General features: G+C 37.8%; 1 protein-coding gene across 2 annotated transcripts in view; it reads right to left on the reverse strand.

Annotated features, from left to right (window-relative positions):
• The window catches only part of COPS4 (COP9 signalosome subunit 4), a 45,673-nt gene continuing 30,704 nt past the window's right edge, over positions 1-14,969 (reverse strand). Inside the window, exons 8-10 of one of the 2 annotated variants that reach the window (XM_035293384.3) lie at positions 8,185-8,300; positions 5,932-6,016; positions 1-505 (exon numbers count right to left, since the gene is read on the reverse strand). In XM_035293384.3, coding sequence (XP_035149275.1) covers positions 372-505; positions 5,932-6,016; positions 8,185-8,300 — 335 coding nt within the window. In that variant the 3' untranslated portion in view covers positions 1-371. The remainder of the gene's footprint in view (positions 506-5,931; positions 6,017-8,184; positions 8,301-14,969) is intronic. The other variant, XM_002745648.6, reaches the window with a different exon arrangement.

Genomic DNA, 14,969 nt, shown 5'->3' on the forward strand with positions numbered 1-14,969 from the left:
TTTTATTTGGCTCATTTCTCCATTTATTAGAATAACCACATTTGGAGAGGCACAAAGCACTTAAGTTTTACATGACTACAAAGTTATCACAAATCTCAAACTTTTTAGCCACAGATATTTCACCTACTCTTTTTAAAGAAAAAGCTTTCAAAACATCTGAGTTAGCTTAATACACAAAAACCCTGAAATATACGGGAACTACGTATTTTTAAATGCTTGTACTTCCAGCTCTAATAATGTCTTCTTTAAACGGAATCCAGCATAAAAGGGATTGAAATGTGTAAGGTCATGATGCAAATGCTTTGGAGATAGTGAAACTGATCTGCACAACATGGAAAAAGATGTCATGTGCACAGAAGTTCTGCAAGGATTCACTGAGCCATCTGGGCTTCCATGGCTTGTGCTGTCCATTCTGGTGCTGTTTGACTAATTTTCTCCAAAAGATTATTCACTTGGAAACAAAGTGATTGGATCTGCTTGTCCCATGTTGGCAGGGCTTCTCGTGCTAAGGGAAAAAAATATATACAAAATTAAAATTATTCTTTGTATTCATAGGAAAGGTGAGTTAAAAGATACAGACCTTTTACATGCCTATTCTTGGAACAGGCATGTTCCTTTTTAATATCTAAAAAAAAGAAAAAATACATTCAAAGAAAAAAATAAAAACAATAAATACTTTCATTAGCTTTTAAAAGTCTAAAAATCTTAGCTAATAAAACTGGCCTATTTAAACAACTGTTAAGAAAAATGTTTCTTCCTTTTTGTATTTCTAGCATTTCAAAAGTACCCAAATTACTGGCACAAAGTATAAAACAAAACAAATATACAGATGCATGTCATTACTATTACTAGTAAAAACAAAATAAAACCAACTGACCCAACAACCTCAACCACAACAAAAAGACTGAAGCCGTCTTTTCATCACTAAGGCTTGCAGATTCATAGACACTGCCACCTACTGAGGAAAGCAAGTCTATTCACACATTCAAATCTGTCTCTACTTGACTCTGAAGGATAAATATTGTAACATTTAACCCCCCAGAAAAAGTATTCTTGAATCCGCAAGGATTTTCTCTATATCAGCACTATATAGTTAGAAATAAAAAATGGAAAGGAATGCCCCATTTAAAACAGCACCAAACTTTACAAAAAACGGGCACAGATTTAGTGAAAAAGTAACCTGTAAAATATTAATAAAGGGCAAAAGATAACTTGAGTAGACACAAATCACAATCCCAGGTGGAAATATACAATAATATAAAAATATCAGTCCTTCTCCTTTAATAAATTTAAAGAAACTCCAAAGACAATCCCCATTTTCTATTTTGCTTTCTAACCAGGGCAAAATTATTAAGTTAACATAAAAAATTGGTATTTGAGAATGGCCAAGATAATTCTGGAAATGAAAATCAGTGGTGGAAGTGAGGTATATCCATCCAATGGAATGCTATTCAGCTATAAAAAGGAATGAAGCACTGATTACCTGCCATGACATGGACGAACCCTAAAGATACTATGCTGAGTGAAATCAGCCAAAAGGTCACATATTGTATGATTCCTTTTATATGACTATCCAGACTAGGTAAATCCAGAGACAGAAGATGGATTGGTGGTTTCCAGAAGCTGGGGGAAGGAAGGAATGGAGAGTAACTGCTTAAAGGGCAAGGGCTTCCTTTGGGAAGATAAAAATGTTCTGAAACTAGACAGAGATAGAGGTTGTACGACATTGTAAATGTACTACAGGCCATTAAAATGTTTACTTTAAAATGGCTACTGTTATGTTTTGTGAATTTCCTTCTTTTTTCCTTTTTTCCTATAGAAATGGGGTCTCGCTATGTTGCTTAGGCTGGTCTTGAATTCTTCAGCTCCAGCAATTCTTCCACCTCAGCCTGCCAAAGCATTAGGGTCACAATTGTAAGCCACTGTGCCTAGCCCATGTGAATTTCAATTCAACAACAACAAAAAAAAGTAGTGGGAAGCAGTAGTTGCTTTACTAGTACTAAAATTTACTATAAATTTATTATAGTGTTGCAGCTCAGTGGAACCAGAGTACAGAAATAGATCCAAACATATATGAGGAACCAAATCAGATATGTCAAAGATCACAATTTAATCAGAAAGATTGTTTTATTTCATAAATGATACTTGGATAATTCACTATTCACTTAGAAAAAAAAAACTAGATCATAACCTAAAATTACCCAAAGAAATCAACTATAGATGGATTAAATTTCTAAATGTAAAACAATAGTATTAGAAAAATTTAAGAAAACACTAGTTTTATTCCAAGGTAGGAGACTTTCTTAATACAGGAAATTCAAAAGCCATAAAATAAATAATTGACCTATTTGGGTGTAAAAAGTTTAAAAATGTATTTATGTTATGCATTTCCAGAAGAAAAGCTGCCAGAATGGAAAAAAATATTCGTAACACATATTACAAATAAAGTTAAAATTATCAGCCAGGTGGCCAGGCACAGTGGCTCACGCCTGTAATCCCAGCACTTTCAGAGGCCAAGGTGGGCAAATCATGAGGTCAGGAGATCAAGACCATCCTGGCCAATGTGGTGAAACCCCGTCTCTACTAAACTACAAAAAATTAGCCAGGTGTGGTGGTACATGTCTATAGTAGTCCCAGCTACTCAGGAGGCTGAGGCAGAGGAATGCTTCAATCTGGGAGGTGGAGGTTGCAGTGAGCTGAGATCGCACCACTGCACTCCAGCCTGGCAACAGAGCAAGACTCTGTCTAAAAAAAAAAAACAACTATCAGCCAGGCACAGTACTTTATACCTATAATCGTAGCACTTTGGAAGGCTGAGGCAGAAGGATCATTTGAGGCCAGGAGCTCAAGACCAGCCTGAAGAACAACGTGTTTGAAATAGAAACAGACATTTAGACAAATAGTTACACAACTGAAAATAACTAGGATTAATGCTAGGAAGAAATTCAGGCTGACATAAGAACATTTAATTTAAAGCCATATCTAATCTGGAGAGTCAGGAAAATAATTTCTTTTTCATGTTTGCATTTTTTTAAAGAACATAATCTTGTACTCCATGTTATGTTAAAAAGTGAAGAAAAATGAAAAATTTAAAAAAATAAAAAATAAATTTAAAAAAAAGAACATAATCATTCCAGTTGTATTAGTGAACTAGACTAGAAAGGAGAGAGAAGAGAAGAAAGGAAAGAGAAGAGAGTATGAGAAAGAAAGAGAAGAGAAGAAAGGAAAGAGAAGAGAAGAGAGAGAAGAGAAGAGAAGAGAGAAGAGAACAGAAGAGAGAAGAGAAAAGAGAAGAGAAGGTTACTTCTCAACACCTGAAGAGGTTATGACAGCAGGGTTCAGAATAGGTTGGTGATAGTATGAAATGAAGAAAAGGACCTGGTACAGTGGCTCACACCTGTAACCCCACCACTTCAGGGATTCAGGAGCTTGAGGTGGGAGGATGGTTTGAGCCCAAGGCAAGGAATATGGGAGAAAGCTAACAATGTGGTTTGGGGCTGGCTGGCTGGTTCGTTGGTTGGTTGTGGGAGACACACAGGAAGGAAGATAATATATTCAGTTTTTGATAAGTTCATGCTAAGATGCCCGTGAAGCAATCAGGTAGAAACACCCTAGTAGTGAACCACAGCCATGGGGCTGGGACTTAGAAGATTCGCCCTAGAAAGGTTAATATAGGCAATACAGAGATGGTAGCTGAATCAAAGGAAATACATGAGATTACCCATAGAAACTGTCCCATAAGTGGGACAAGGTTAGGATTAAGCCCTAAGTAACTAGTATTTAAATTTAAAGGTACTACAGATTCTACAAAGATGACTATGAAGGATAGCTGGAGATACAAGAGGAAAAGTAGAATCATATGGAAGAGATGACAAAAGTCAAGGCTGTAGTGGTGGGGAGAAGGTTCAAAAAGTAGTGAGATCAACATTATTTGATATGTTGAAAAGTCAAGATAAGATTTGGAAGATATAAGAATTTTCATTAAAATGGGGGAGCCGTGAGGATGTGTAAATATTGATGGAAAGGAGCCAATGCGAAAATAAAAAAGGATGAAAACAGATAAAAATAACTGCTAACCTCAGGTTCCTAAACCAGTGTTTTTTAGTGGGAGGGGAGAGGGACAGGGGTCAGAGAAAAGGTCCAAAGCATGAGTGGAAGAACCAGACAGGAAGATGGAAACCACCTGCAGTAAAACATGAAGGAAGAAAAAGATTCACATCTACGTCTAACAATAAAGTGTTTATACATCTGATAAAGAAGTTAAAATAGGGACAGGCATGGTGGCTCACGTCTATAATCCTTGCACTTTGGGAGGCTGAGGAGGGCGGATCACAAGGTCAGGAGATCGAGACCATCTGGCCAACATGGTGAAATCCTGTCTCTACCGAAAAATAGAAAAATTAGCTGGGCATGGTGGCACACCTGTAGTCCCAGCTACTCGGGAGGCTGAGGTAGGAGAATCGCTTGAACCCAGGAGGCAGAGGTTGCAGTGAGCCAAGATTGCACCACTGCATTCCAGCCTGCTGACAGAGCAAGACTCTGTCACAAAAACAAAAACGAAACAAAACAAAAAAGTTAAAATAATAAATTCAATGAGAGAAAAAAAATAATTAAAAAACTAAAAAAGAAGTCAAAATATTTCATACCGATAGCTTTTTTCCACCTTTGAAATAGGAAACAAGGTTTTCTACTGAGAGTAAATGGGGAGAAAAGTCAGAGATTTAAGAAAAAACAACTGAAATAGTCATTGCAAAATAGGAAAAAGAGTAGACTAGAGAAATGTACCATGAATCCCATGTAGTGCTGAAGACCTTGAATTTATAGAGGAATCAGCCTGTCTGATGCCTGACTCTTCTCCAGCACAAAAAAGGTTGTGCTAACTGGATGAAAACAGAAGAGTCAATGGACCAGAAACTCCAATAAGGTCAAGGAAGAATTTAACTGGGAGTAATGGAGACAGACCACAGACCACTAGAGAAACAAGAAAAAGGTTACGGCCAGAGTGAGATATTTCAAATAAAAATTTTGCAAGTGGAACAGTTCTGAGTACAGCAAGGTCCAGGGTACAAATGAGGTGGGAATAAGCAGCCAAGAAGGCATTAGAGAATGAAAAAGTCAAGGGAGCCACTTACCTGTGTGCCTCCATTAGTTTAATGAGTTGCTGAATAGGAAATGCAACTGTCATTCCATATGCCTGATACATGGTATGTGGTCAATAAATATTTGATGCATAAATGAATGAACATAAATGATATAATAAATGACATAACATGCACAATGATATAACAATTTGAGTTTAACATTTTTCCTTAACATAGAAAATCCTGCAGTAAGATTTGTGAATATACATATATGTGTGTATATATATATGTATATACATACATATATGTATGTGTATATATATATATGTGTGTGTGTATATATACACACACACACACACACACACATATATATATATATATTTTTTTTTTTTTTTTTTTTTAAACAGAGTCTCTCTCTGTTGCCCAGGCTGGAGGGCAGTTGTGCAATCTCGGCTCACTGCAACCTCTGCCTCCTGGGTTCAAGCGATTCTCCTGCCTCAGTCTCCTGAACAGCTGGTACTACAGTTATATGCCACCACACCTGACTAATTTTTGTATTTTTAGTAGAGACAGGGTTTCACCATGTTGGCCAGGCTGATCTCAAACTCCTGAACTCAAGTGATCTGCCTGCCTCAGCCTCTGAAAGTGCTGGGATTACTGGTATGAGCCACCACCCCCAGCCTCATGAATATAACTTCTTACAAATTATTTTAAATTACTTCTTTGGGAAATAAGTTCATTCCAGTAGTAAGATTCTGAGTCAAAGGAAACTGTCCAACATGTTTTAATCATAAATATAACAACAGTTCACTGCTATTTCATTATGACAGAAATATATAAAACCTCTTACTTTCAAAATGAACTATGCCATCAATCTGGTCAATAAATCCATTCATACGTCCTTCTGTTATCATTTGAGATGCTATCTTTTCCGCCTATTGGAGGGGAAAAAAAAATTCTGAGAAACTTTATCATTTCTTTTAGTTATTCACATACATATGATAAGAGAACTGAAAGCTTCTGGTTTAACTAACATCACTAAACTTTACATATATGTTCACCTGTCACTAGAAGAGTAAATCTTGTAAATTTGGCTATTTCTCAATTCTTGCTGTGCATAAGCCATTATTTTAAGTTAATTGGGATCTGTTTTCCTTGTGAGATTTTGGACAACAATATAACTTTTTTACCATTTTCTCCTTTGCTCAAAAGCAAATGATCAATTTTTCTTCTTACCGGGATCCACACCTCTAAAAAAACCCAAACTAGCTTTTATTTTATTTCAATTTCTACAGTATTTGCTACCCCAGAAACTTCAAAAATTGAAAGGAAGAATAGATGTTGAAATTCAAAAACGAACTGAAAGAATTTAAAAGACAAAAGGAAGTAAAAGGTCGGCTACCTAACTCCTAAAGACATATTTAGTGTTTACTATGCATAAAAGCAAACTGGATTGTGACCTGGTCATTTATTAATTTTGACCATCTTCACAATCAGTCCTATCACTCCTGAGCAGAGACTATGACTAGCATTTATTGTTAAAAATATATTCACCTCGAATAGTCTTAGCATAGATCATATCTTAAAGTCTCAAGAAGAAAGTATCTTTTCATGGTAACTTAAACCTTGACTCCCAAATTGTTCTCCCTTTACTGTGTATTTAATGTGTACAAGTGACAGAATTGTTAGAAAACTCTAATTAAAATTTCACTGCCATTACAGTGGCTCCTGCCTGTAATCCCAGCATTTTAGGAGACTGAGGCAGGAGGATCACTTGAGACCAGGAGTTCAAGAGCAGCCTGGGCAACATGTTTCTCTAAAAAAAAAAAAAAAATAGCCAGGTGTGGTGGTGTGTACTTGTAGTACCATCTACTTGGGAGGCTGAGGCAGGAAGACTGCTTGAACCCACGAATCTGAGGTAGCAGTAAGCTATGATCGCACCACTGCACTCCAACCTGGGTTACAGAGCGAGACCCTGTCTCTAAAAACAAAACAAACAGACAGACAAAAAAATTTCACTGCCAGAGAAAAGGGAATGTGACTGTATGAATGTAACTGTATAACTTTTAAGGTTTACAAATTAGCTAAAAGTAAGGTTGACTGCTTAATTTTATTTAAAATTAAGAGAATATTTTGTAAATGATACCTGCAACACATTCTAAATGCTTTCCAAGCTCGTTCTTATTGGATAAAAAATTTAAAAATAAAAGATAAAAAATAAATGCCATTGGTACTTTGTTGAAATGTATACATAGCCAACCAAACCCTACGACTAACAATAAAATTAAGTTCCCTAGTAAATCAGTCAACTTCTTGTTTTTTTTTTTGAGACGGAGTTTCACTCTTGTTACCCAGGCTGGAGTGCAATGGCACGATCTCCTCTCACTGCAACCTCTGCCTCCTGGGTTCAGGCAATTCTCCTGCCTCAGCCTCCCGAGTAGCTGGGACTACAGGCGCGCACCACCATGCCCAGCTAATTTTTGTATTTTTAGTAGAGACGGGGTTTCACCTTGTTGACCAGGATGGTCTCAATCTCTTGACCTCATGATCCACCCGCCTCGGCCTCCCAAAGTGCTGGGATTATAGGCGTGAGCCACCACGCCCGGCCATCAGTCAACTTCTTAAGTTAAATCCAAGCACAGAAGCTTGGAAATAGCCTGGGGTATTATCATATCATTCTCTCAAAAAGATGAAGCATTTAAACTTTGAGTCAATCTAGGGCACAAAAAAGTAAGGCATTTATCAAAATCTTAGTCAGAAATCAAAAACTACTATATAGTAGATTTAAACAGACACCAAAGGTATTCTCAGAAAATGGGTGTCATAACCTGAAACTCCTGGAAGATTTCTATTCTATGTCACCTTGTCACAAAACAAAAAACACCAAAAACAATTACACTAATTAAAACACCAAAAACAGTTACACTAAGACAATTACACTAATAAACACTAGGCCTATTTTAACATTTAAATAATTTATTTACTTTACTTGTGGCTTATGTGTGATTCTGTTGTTTCCAACATTTATCAATTATATATTTTATTTTCTCATTATCTTAATAGTTATTAACTTCCTTTTTATGTATTGGAATCAAGAAAATACCTTAGCCGCAGGAATCTCTAAAAGAGCTCCAAGTTCTTCGAAGGTAATATTATTATATAATTTACTTGCAGACAACAAATTGTGTTCAATAACAGCTCTGTCCAAGATGCTGGAACCTTAAATAAACATAAATAAGATGGTTACAAGTTTGAAACTAGTTTTATACTCTAAAAAGATGCATCATTTTTTCTGAAAATTTCTAGGCATGTAATAACTCATCCTCTTTACTTCTCTGATCAAAATTTTAAAAGTAACCAATGTATGATATAGTTTCATTAATATACAATTAAATAAAAATAACATTTAGCAAATGAGTGATCAGCAAATAATTATTAACTAAGTAAATAAATCTAACCCTTTGGGTTTGGAATTTTGCTTCTTTATGCTATCAAATTCACTAACTTTTTTGTTTTTTTGAAAGAGTTTCACTCTGTTGCCCAGACTGGAGTATAGTGGCACGATCTCTGCTCACTGCAACTCTGCCTCCCAGGTTCAAGTGATTCTTGTGCCTCAGTCTCCCAAGTAGCTGGGACAACAGGTGCGCACTACCACACCGGGCTAATTTTTGGTATTTTTAGTAGGGACAGGGTTTCACCATGTTGGCCAGGTTGCTCTCACCTGGCCTCAAGTGACCCACCCACCTGGGCCTCCCAATGTGCTGCATTTACAGGCATGAGCTGTGGCATCTAGCCCATTAACTTTTCTTTCTACCAACAAACTTTTACTAGCAAGCAGCAGCACCACAATCATGCAACCTGTTCTGCAAGACTGATAAACTGTCTGATGTCTATTCTTTTGAGCACTCCACAGGCATCAAACCGAGGCAAATGTGAGAAATAACTGGAAGGCATGATCAGGCTAACCTTCCTGAGAGATCAGGCATAGAATCCTCTTTTAAGTGAGATCATACGGTACCTGATAACGTCCCAAAGTGGGACCCAAGATCCCACTTTGAATGTATTAGATCACTGGGCTCACCAAATGCTTACATATTTCTGCTGAATACTTACTACCATAATGGATGCAGTAATACAAAATATACTTAGAAACTTCAAGAGAAGTATTCTGAGAATCCCTTTTTCTTATAATGCCTCATTTCTCCTTTTCCAGAATTACACCCATGATCTGCTAGTTTTTCACTTAACTGCTATCTCCTACTCTCCCTTGCTGGTTCCTCCTCCTTTTCCTTATCTCGAATATTAGAGGGCTTAATTTTGCACCTAGATCTCTTTTTACCCCACATTGTCTCAATACCATCAAAATGCTAATAATGATGAGATACATACTTCTAATCTAAACCTCCCTTTTGAATTCAGACATATATAGCCAACTACCTAATTAACTCTCCAATTCAGTAATTTACAAATATCTCAAATTTAATATGTTCAAAAAAGCAGCCAGGCACAGTAATTACCCATGTAATCCCAGCACTTTGGGAAGCCAAGACGAGAGGACTGCTTGAGCCCAGGAGTTCATGACCAGCCTGGGCAACATGGAGAGACTCTGTCTCTACAAAAGAATTTAAAGATTAGCAGGGTAGTGGTGGCACAGGCCTATAGTCCAAGCTACTGGGGAGGTGGAGGGATCATTTAAGACCAAGAGGTCAAGGCTGCAGTGAGATGTGGCATCATGCCAGCCCCAGCCTGGGCAAAAGAGTGGGACCCTGTCTCAAAAAAAAAAAAAAAAAAGGACTGCTTAGCCAGGCACAGTGGCTCATGTCTGTAATCCCAGTGCTTTGGAAGGCTGAGGTGGGAGTATTGCTTGAGGCCAGGAGTTCAAGAGTAGCCTGGGCAACATAATGAGACCCCAACTCTACAAAAAATTAAAAAATTAACCGGGCATGGTGATGTGCACCTGTACTTCCAGCCACTTTGTTCCAGCCTGCGGTGGGCATAATTGCACCACTGCACTCTAACCTGGGCAACAGAGCACAAGTGTGACTAACCAAAAAAAAAAAAAAGAAAAAGAAAAAGAATAAAAACTTCTCTCCTCAGTTGGTTCCTCTCCCAATCTATCAGTACAGCAGGCAGAGGGGAGGCAAGAATAAGGAGTTTAATAGGTACAGAGTTTCAGTTGGGAAAATGTAAAAGGTTTGGAGATGGATGTTCGTGATGGTTGCACAACAATGTGAAAGTGCTTAATGCCACAGAACTGTACACCTAAAAATTATTAAAATGGGAATTTTTATATTATATATACTTTATCACAATTTTTTTGTGCCTGGGGCAATCACAGCTCACTGCAGTCTTGACCTCCTGGGCTCAAGCAATCCTCCCACCTCAGCCTCCCCAGTAGCTAGAACCATAGGCATGCATCACCATGCCTGGCTGTTTTTCTTTATATTTTGTACAGCTGAGGCCTCACTATGTTGCACAGGCTGGTCTGAAATTCCCAGGCTCAAGCAACGCTCCCGCCTTAGCCTCCCAAAGTGCTGGGATTACAGGCGTGTGCCACCTGTACTATATATATATATTACAGCATATATATAGTACTATATATATATATAGTACAGCATATATATAGTACAGTAGTATACCTAGTTAAAAAGATTGTATTGCTGGGCACGGTGACTCACACCTGTAATTCCAACATTTTGGGAGGCTGAGGCAGGCAGATCACCTGAGGTCAGGAGTTTAAGACCAACCTGACTAACGAGGAGAAACCAATCTCTACTAAAAATACAAAATTAGCCAGGCATGGTGGGGCATGCCTGTAATCCCAGCTACTCAGGAGGCTGAGGCAGGAAAATTGCTTGAATCCAGGAGGCAGAGGTTGGGGTGAGCTGAGATCATGCCATTGCACTGCAGCCTGGGCAACAAGAGCAAAACTCCATCTCAAAAGGAAAAAAAAAAAAAAAAAAAAGACTGCCTCTTTAGGTGGGAAGGGAGAAAATAAAATGCTGTAGTTAACTTTTTAGAAATCTTATTTCTCAAAATTATGTGATAAGTGGAAAATTACTACTATATTCATTTAGTAGTTCAAAAACAGAAACAGTGCTTAGTAGTGGCAGAAGTAAAATTCCCCAAAGGTGGAAGTTGTAAAAATCTATGTATCCACAAAAATCAAGTGTATTTCTTTTTTTTTTTTTTTTTTTTTTGAGACGGAGTTTCGCTCTTGTTACCCAGGCTGGAGTGCAATGGCGCGATCTCGGCTCACCGCAACCTCCGCCCCCTGGGTTCAGGCAATTCTCCTGCCTCAGCCTCCTGAGTAGCTGGGATTACAGGCACGTGCCACCGTGCCCAGCTAATTTTTTGTAATTTTAAGTAGAGACGGGGTTTCACCATGTTGACCAGGTTGGTCTCGATCTGCCGACCTCGTGATCCACCCGCCTCGGCCTCCCAAAGTGCTGGGATTACAGGCTTGAGCCACCGCGCCCGGCCCAATCAAGTGTATTTCTATATACCCTCAATGAACAGGCAGAAAATGAAATTAAGAAAATAATTTTATCTAAAACAGCATCAAAAAGGGCAAAGTTCTTAGGAATACAAATGCAAACCTTACAGTCTACAAACTATAAAACACTGTTGAAACAAATCAAAGAAGATCTAAATAAACAGAAAAACATGGAAGTCTAAAATAGTCAAGATGGCAATGGTCCTCAAATTGCTCTACAGATTCAATGCAGTCCTCCTATGAAAATCCTAGCTGGTTTCTTTGCAGAAATTGACAAGCTAATATCAAAACTCATATGGAAATTCAAGGGACCAAAAAAAGCTAAAACAATCTTAAAAAAGAACAAAGTTGGATTCACACATCCCAATTTCAAAATTTACTAAGAAGATACAGCAACCAAAACAGTATAGTGCTTGCATAAAGATAGACATATATATTAGTGGAATAGAATTGAGGGTCCATAAATAAACGCTCACATTTATGATTCACTGATGATAAGCAAGGGTGCCATGACAATTCAAAGGGGCAAAAATAAAAGTCTTTTCAACAAATAGTGCTGGGTCAACTGGATATCCACATGCAAAAGAATAAAGTTGGACCCCTACCTCACACAACATGCAAAAATTAACTCAAAATGAATCAAAGACCTAAATGTAAGTGCTAGAACTATAAAACTTTTAGAAGAAAACAAAGCAAGTTTTCTTCATGACCTTGGATTAGGCCGTGGTTTCTTCAATATGACACCTAACTATAGCACAACAACAAAAACAAATAAACTGTACTTCAAAATTTTAAACTTTTGTGTTTCAAAGGATATCATCAAAAAATGAAGAGATACATACAGAATGGGAGAAAACATTTGTAATCCTTTACTAATAAGAGACTCGTATCTAAACTACATAAAGAATTCTTACAATTCTATAGTAAAATGACAAACTAATTTAAAAAATTGGCAAAGGATTTGAATAGACATTCCTCTGAAGAAGATACACAAATTGACAGTTAGCACATGAAAAGGTATTCAACATAACTACCTATCAGGAAAATGCAAATCAAAATCACACTAGAATGGCTAACTTAAAAAGGCACATAATAATAAGTGTGGAGAGGGACGGGCCTGGTGGCTTATGCCTGTAATGCCAACACTTTGGGAGGCCTAGGCCTAGGCCCAGCAGTTCAAAACCAGTTTAGGCAACGAAATGAGACTCTGTTTCTACAAGATACAAAAATTATTTGGGCATGATGGCATACACCTGTAGTCCCACCTACTCAGGAGGCTGAGATGGAAAGATCATTTGAACATGGGCAGTCGAAGCTGTAGTGAGCCATGACTGTGCCACTGTACCAGCCTAGGCGACAGAGTGAGACTGTCTCAAAATACTAAGTGTGGATGAGAATGTGGAGAAACTGGAACCTTCACACACAGGTGGAGGAAATATAAAATGGAGCAACTGCTTTGGAAAACAGTCTGGCAGCTCCCTAAAAGACTAATAAACACAGAGTTATTATATAACTCAGTAATTCCATTCCTAGGTACATACTCAAGAGAATTAAAAACCTATATCCTTACAAAAACTTTCACATCAGCTGGGCACAGTGGCTCATCCTTGTAATTCCAGTAATTTGGGAGGCAGAGATGAGTGGATCATTTCAGTCCAAGAATTGAAGGCCAGTATAGGCAACATGGCAAAACCCTGTCTCTACAAACAATACAAAAAATTAGCCAGATATGGTAGTGCATGCCCGGCTACCTCGAAGGCTGAGGTGGGAGGATTATCTAAGCCTGGGAGATCAAGGCTGCAGCAGTAAGCCTTGATGGTACCACTGCACTCCAGCCTAGGCCACAGAGTGAGACCCTGTCTCAAAAAGAAAAAAAAAAACCTTTTATATGAATGTTCACAGTAGCATTATTGATAGTCCCAAAGTGTAAACAACCTAAATGTCTACAAACTGATGAATAAACAAGATGATACATCCATATAATTTATTTGGCAATAAAAAGGAACGAAGTGCTGATCCGTATTAAAACATGAATGAACCTTGGAAAAATTGTGCTATGTGAAAGGAGCCAGTCACAAAAGGCCTTATTTTGTAGGATTCCATTTATATTAAATGACCAAAATAGACAAATCTACAGAGCAGAAAGCAGATTGATAGTGATATTGCACTACTGATAATATACCAAAAACCACTGAAATATAATTTTTTGAAAAAAACTTGCTAGCCTAGGGTTGTAATACCTTAAGCAAAAATCTCCAAAAATGTCTAAGAGAAACAGTAAGGTTTAAAATGGAAGACGAAGAAAACAAACATCTTTCCCCGACATACAGTCCCAGGTGAGAATCACTTGCTCCACAGAGATCCTAGTGAGTATGTTTCTTTTCTGAAAACAATTATCAAATTAATTATATATTTTCACTTTTCTCTCATGGCCAGAAAGCTCAAGTCAAATCCGAAGCCCAATTACATCAATTCTGGAAACTTTTAAAAGTTTGTCCTGCCTTTGAATTGTGTATCAGACGTCTTTCAAAAAGAACGTATAGCTGTCCAGAATAGGCAGAAGACAGAATTTAAAAGTAAAAAGGAGAACCCAGAGTAGCAACATACATACTATTCACAGGTAGGCCACAAATTTAATCTGAAGCTTTCTAGGAGCCAACCAAAATAAGAAAACCAATGAGTTTATCGATTCGCAGTGTGTTTAAATAAGGTAAAAAACGAATTGCTCAGAACAATCACAACTAAGATTAAGGCCAGAAACTAATTTTTCCTAAGGATATGCATAAAAAATACCCTATGGAAATAAAAAGTCTCCTTTAGATCGAAAGATGAGAATCAACTGACTAGCTTCTTAACATATGATTAAATGAAAGCAACTCAATAGGAGGTCAATACAATGCCTTCACTGGTCTGGTTTAACTCAGGGCAGTAAATTTGCATGACCTGTATGTACATCTTTCAGTCAGCCTCTACATAAATGACTCTTTACAGCTAATTTCTCTTCTCTATAGGATGACAATGAACCCTAGGCAGAGAGTCTAACAGATCTGCATTTTCTATTTTTTTGAGACAGCATCTTGCTCTGTTGTCCAAGCTGGAGTGCAGTTGTGCAGTCCTCCAGGTTCAAGCAATTTCCTTCCTCAGCCTCCCGAGTAGCTGGGATTACAGGCAGCTGCCACAACACTTGGCTCACTGTTGTATTTTTAATAGAGATAGGGTTTCATCATGTTGGACAGGCTGGTCTCGAACTCCTGACCTCAGGTGATCTGCCCACCTTGGCCTTACAAAGTGCTGGGATTACAGGCATGAGCCACCGTGCCCAGCCCAGATAAGCATATTGCTCTTGACCTTTTGCATGTTTCTGGTTGTCCTACATCTATACTTTTATTATT

Source organism: Callithrix jacchus, chromosome 3 (assembly GCF_049354715.1).
Source record: "Callithrix jacchus isolate 240 chromosome 3, calJac240_pri, whole genome shotgun sequence".
Classification (NCBI taxonomy): Eukaryota; Metazoa; Chordata; class Mammalia; order Primates; family Cebidae; genus Callithrix; species Callithrix jacchus.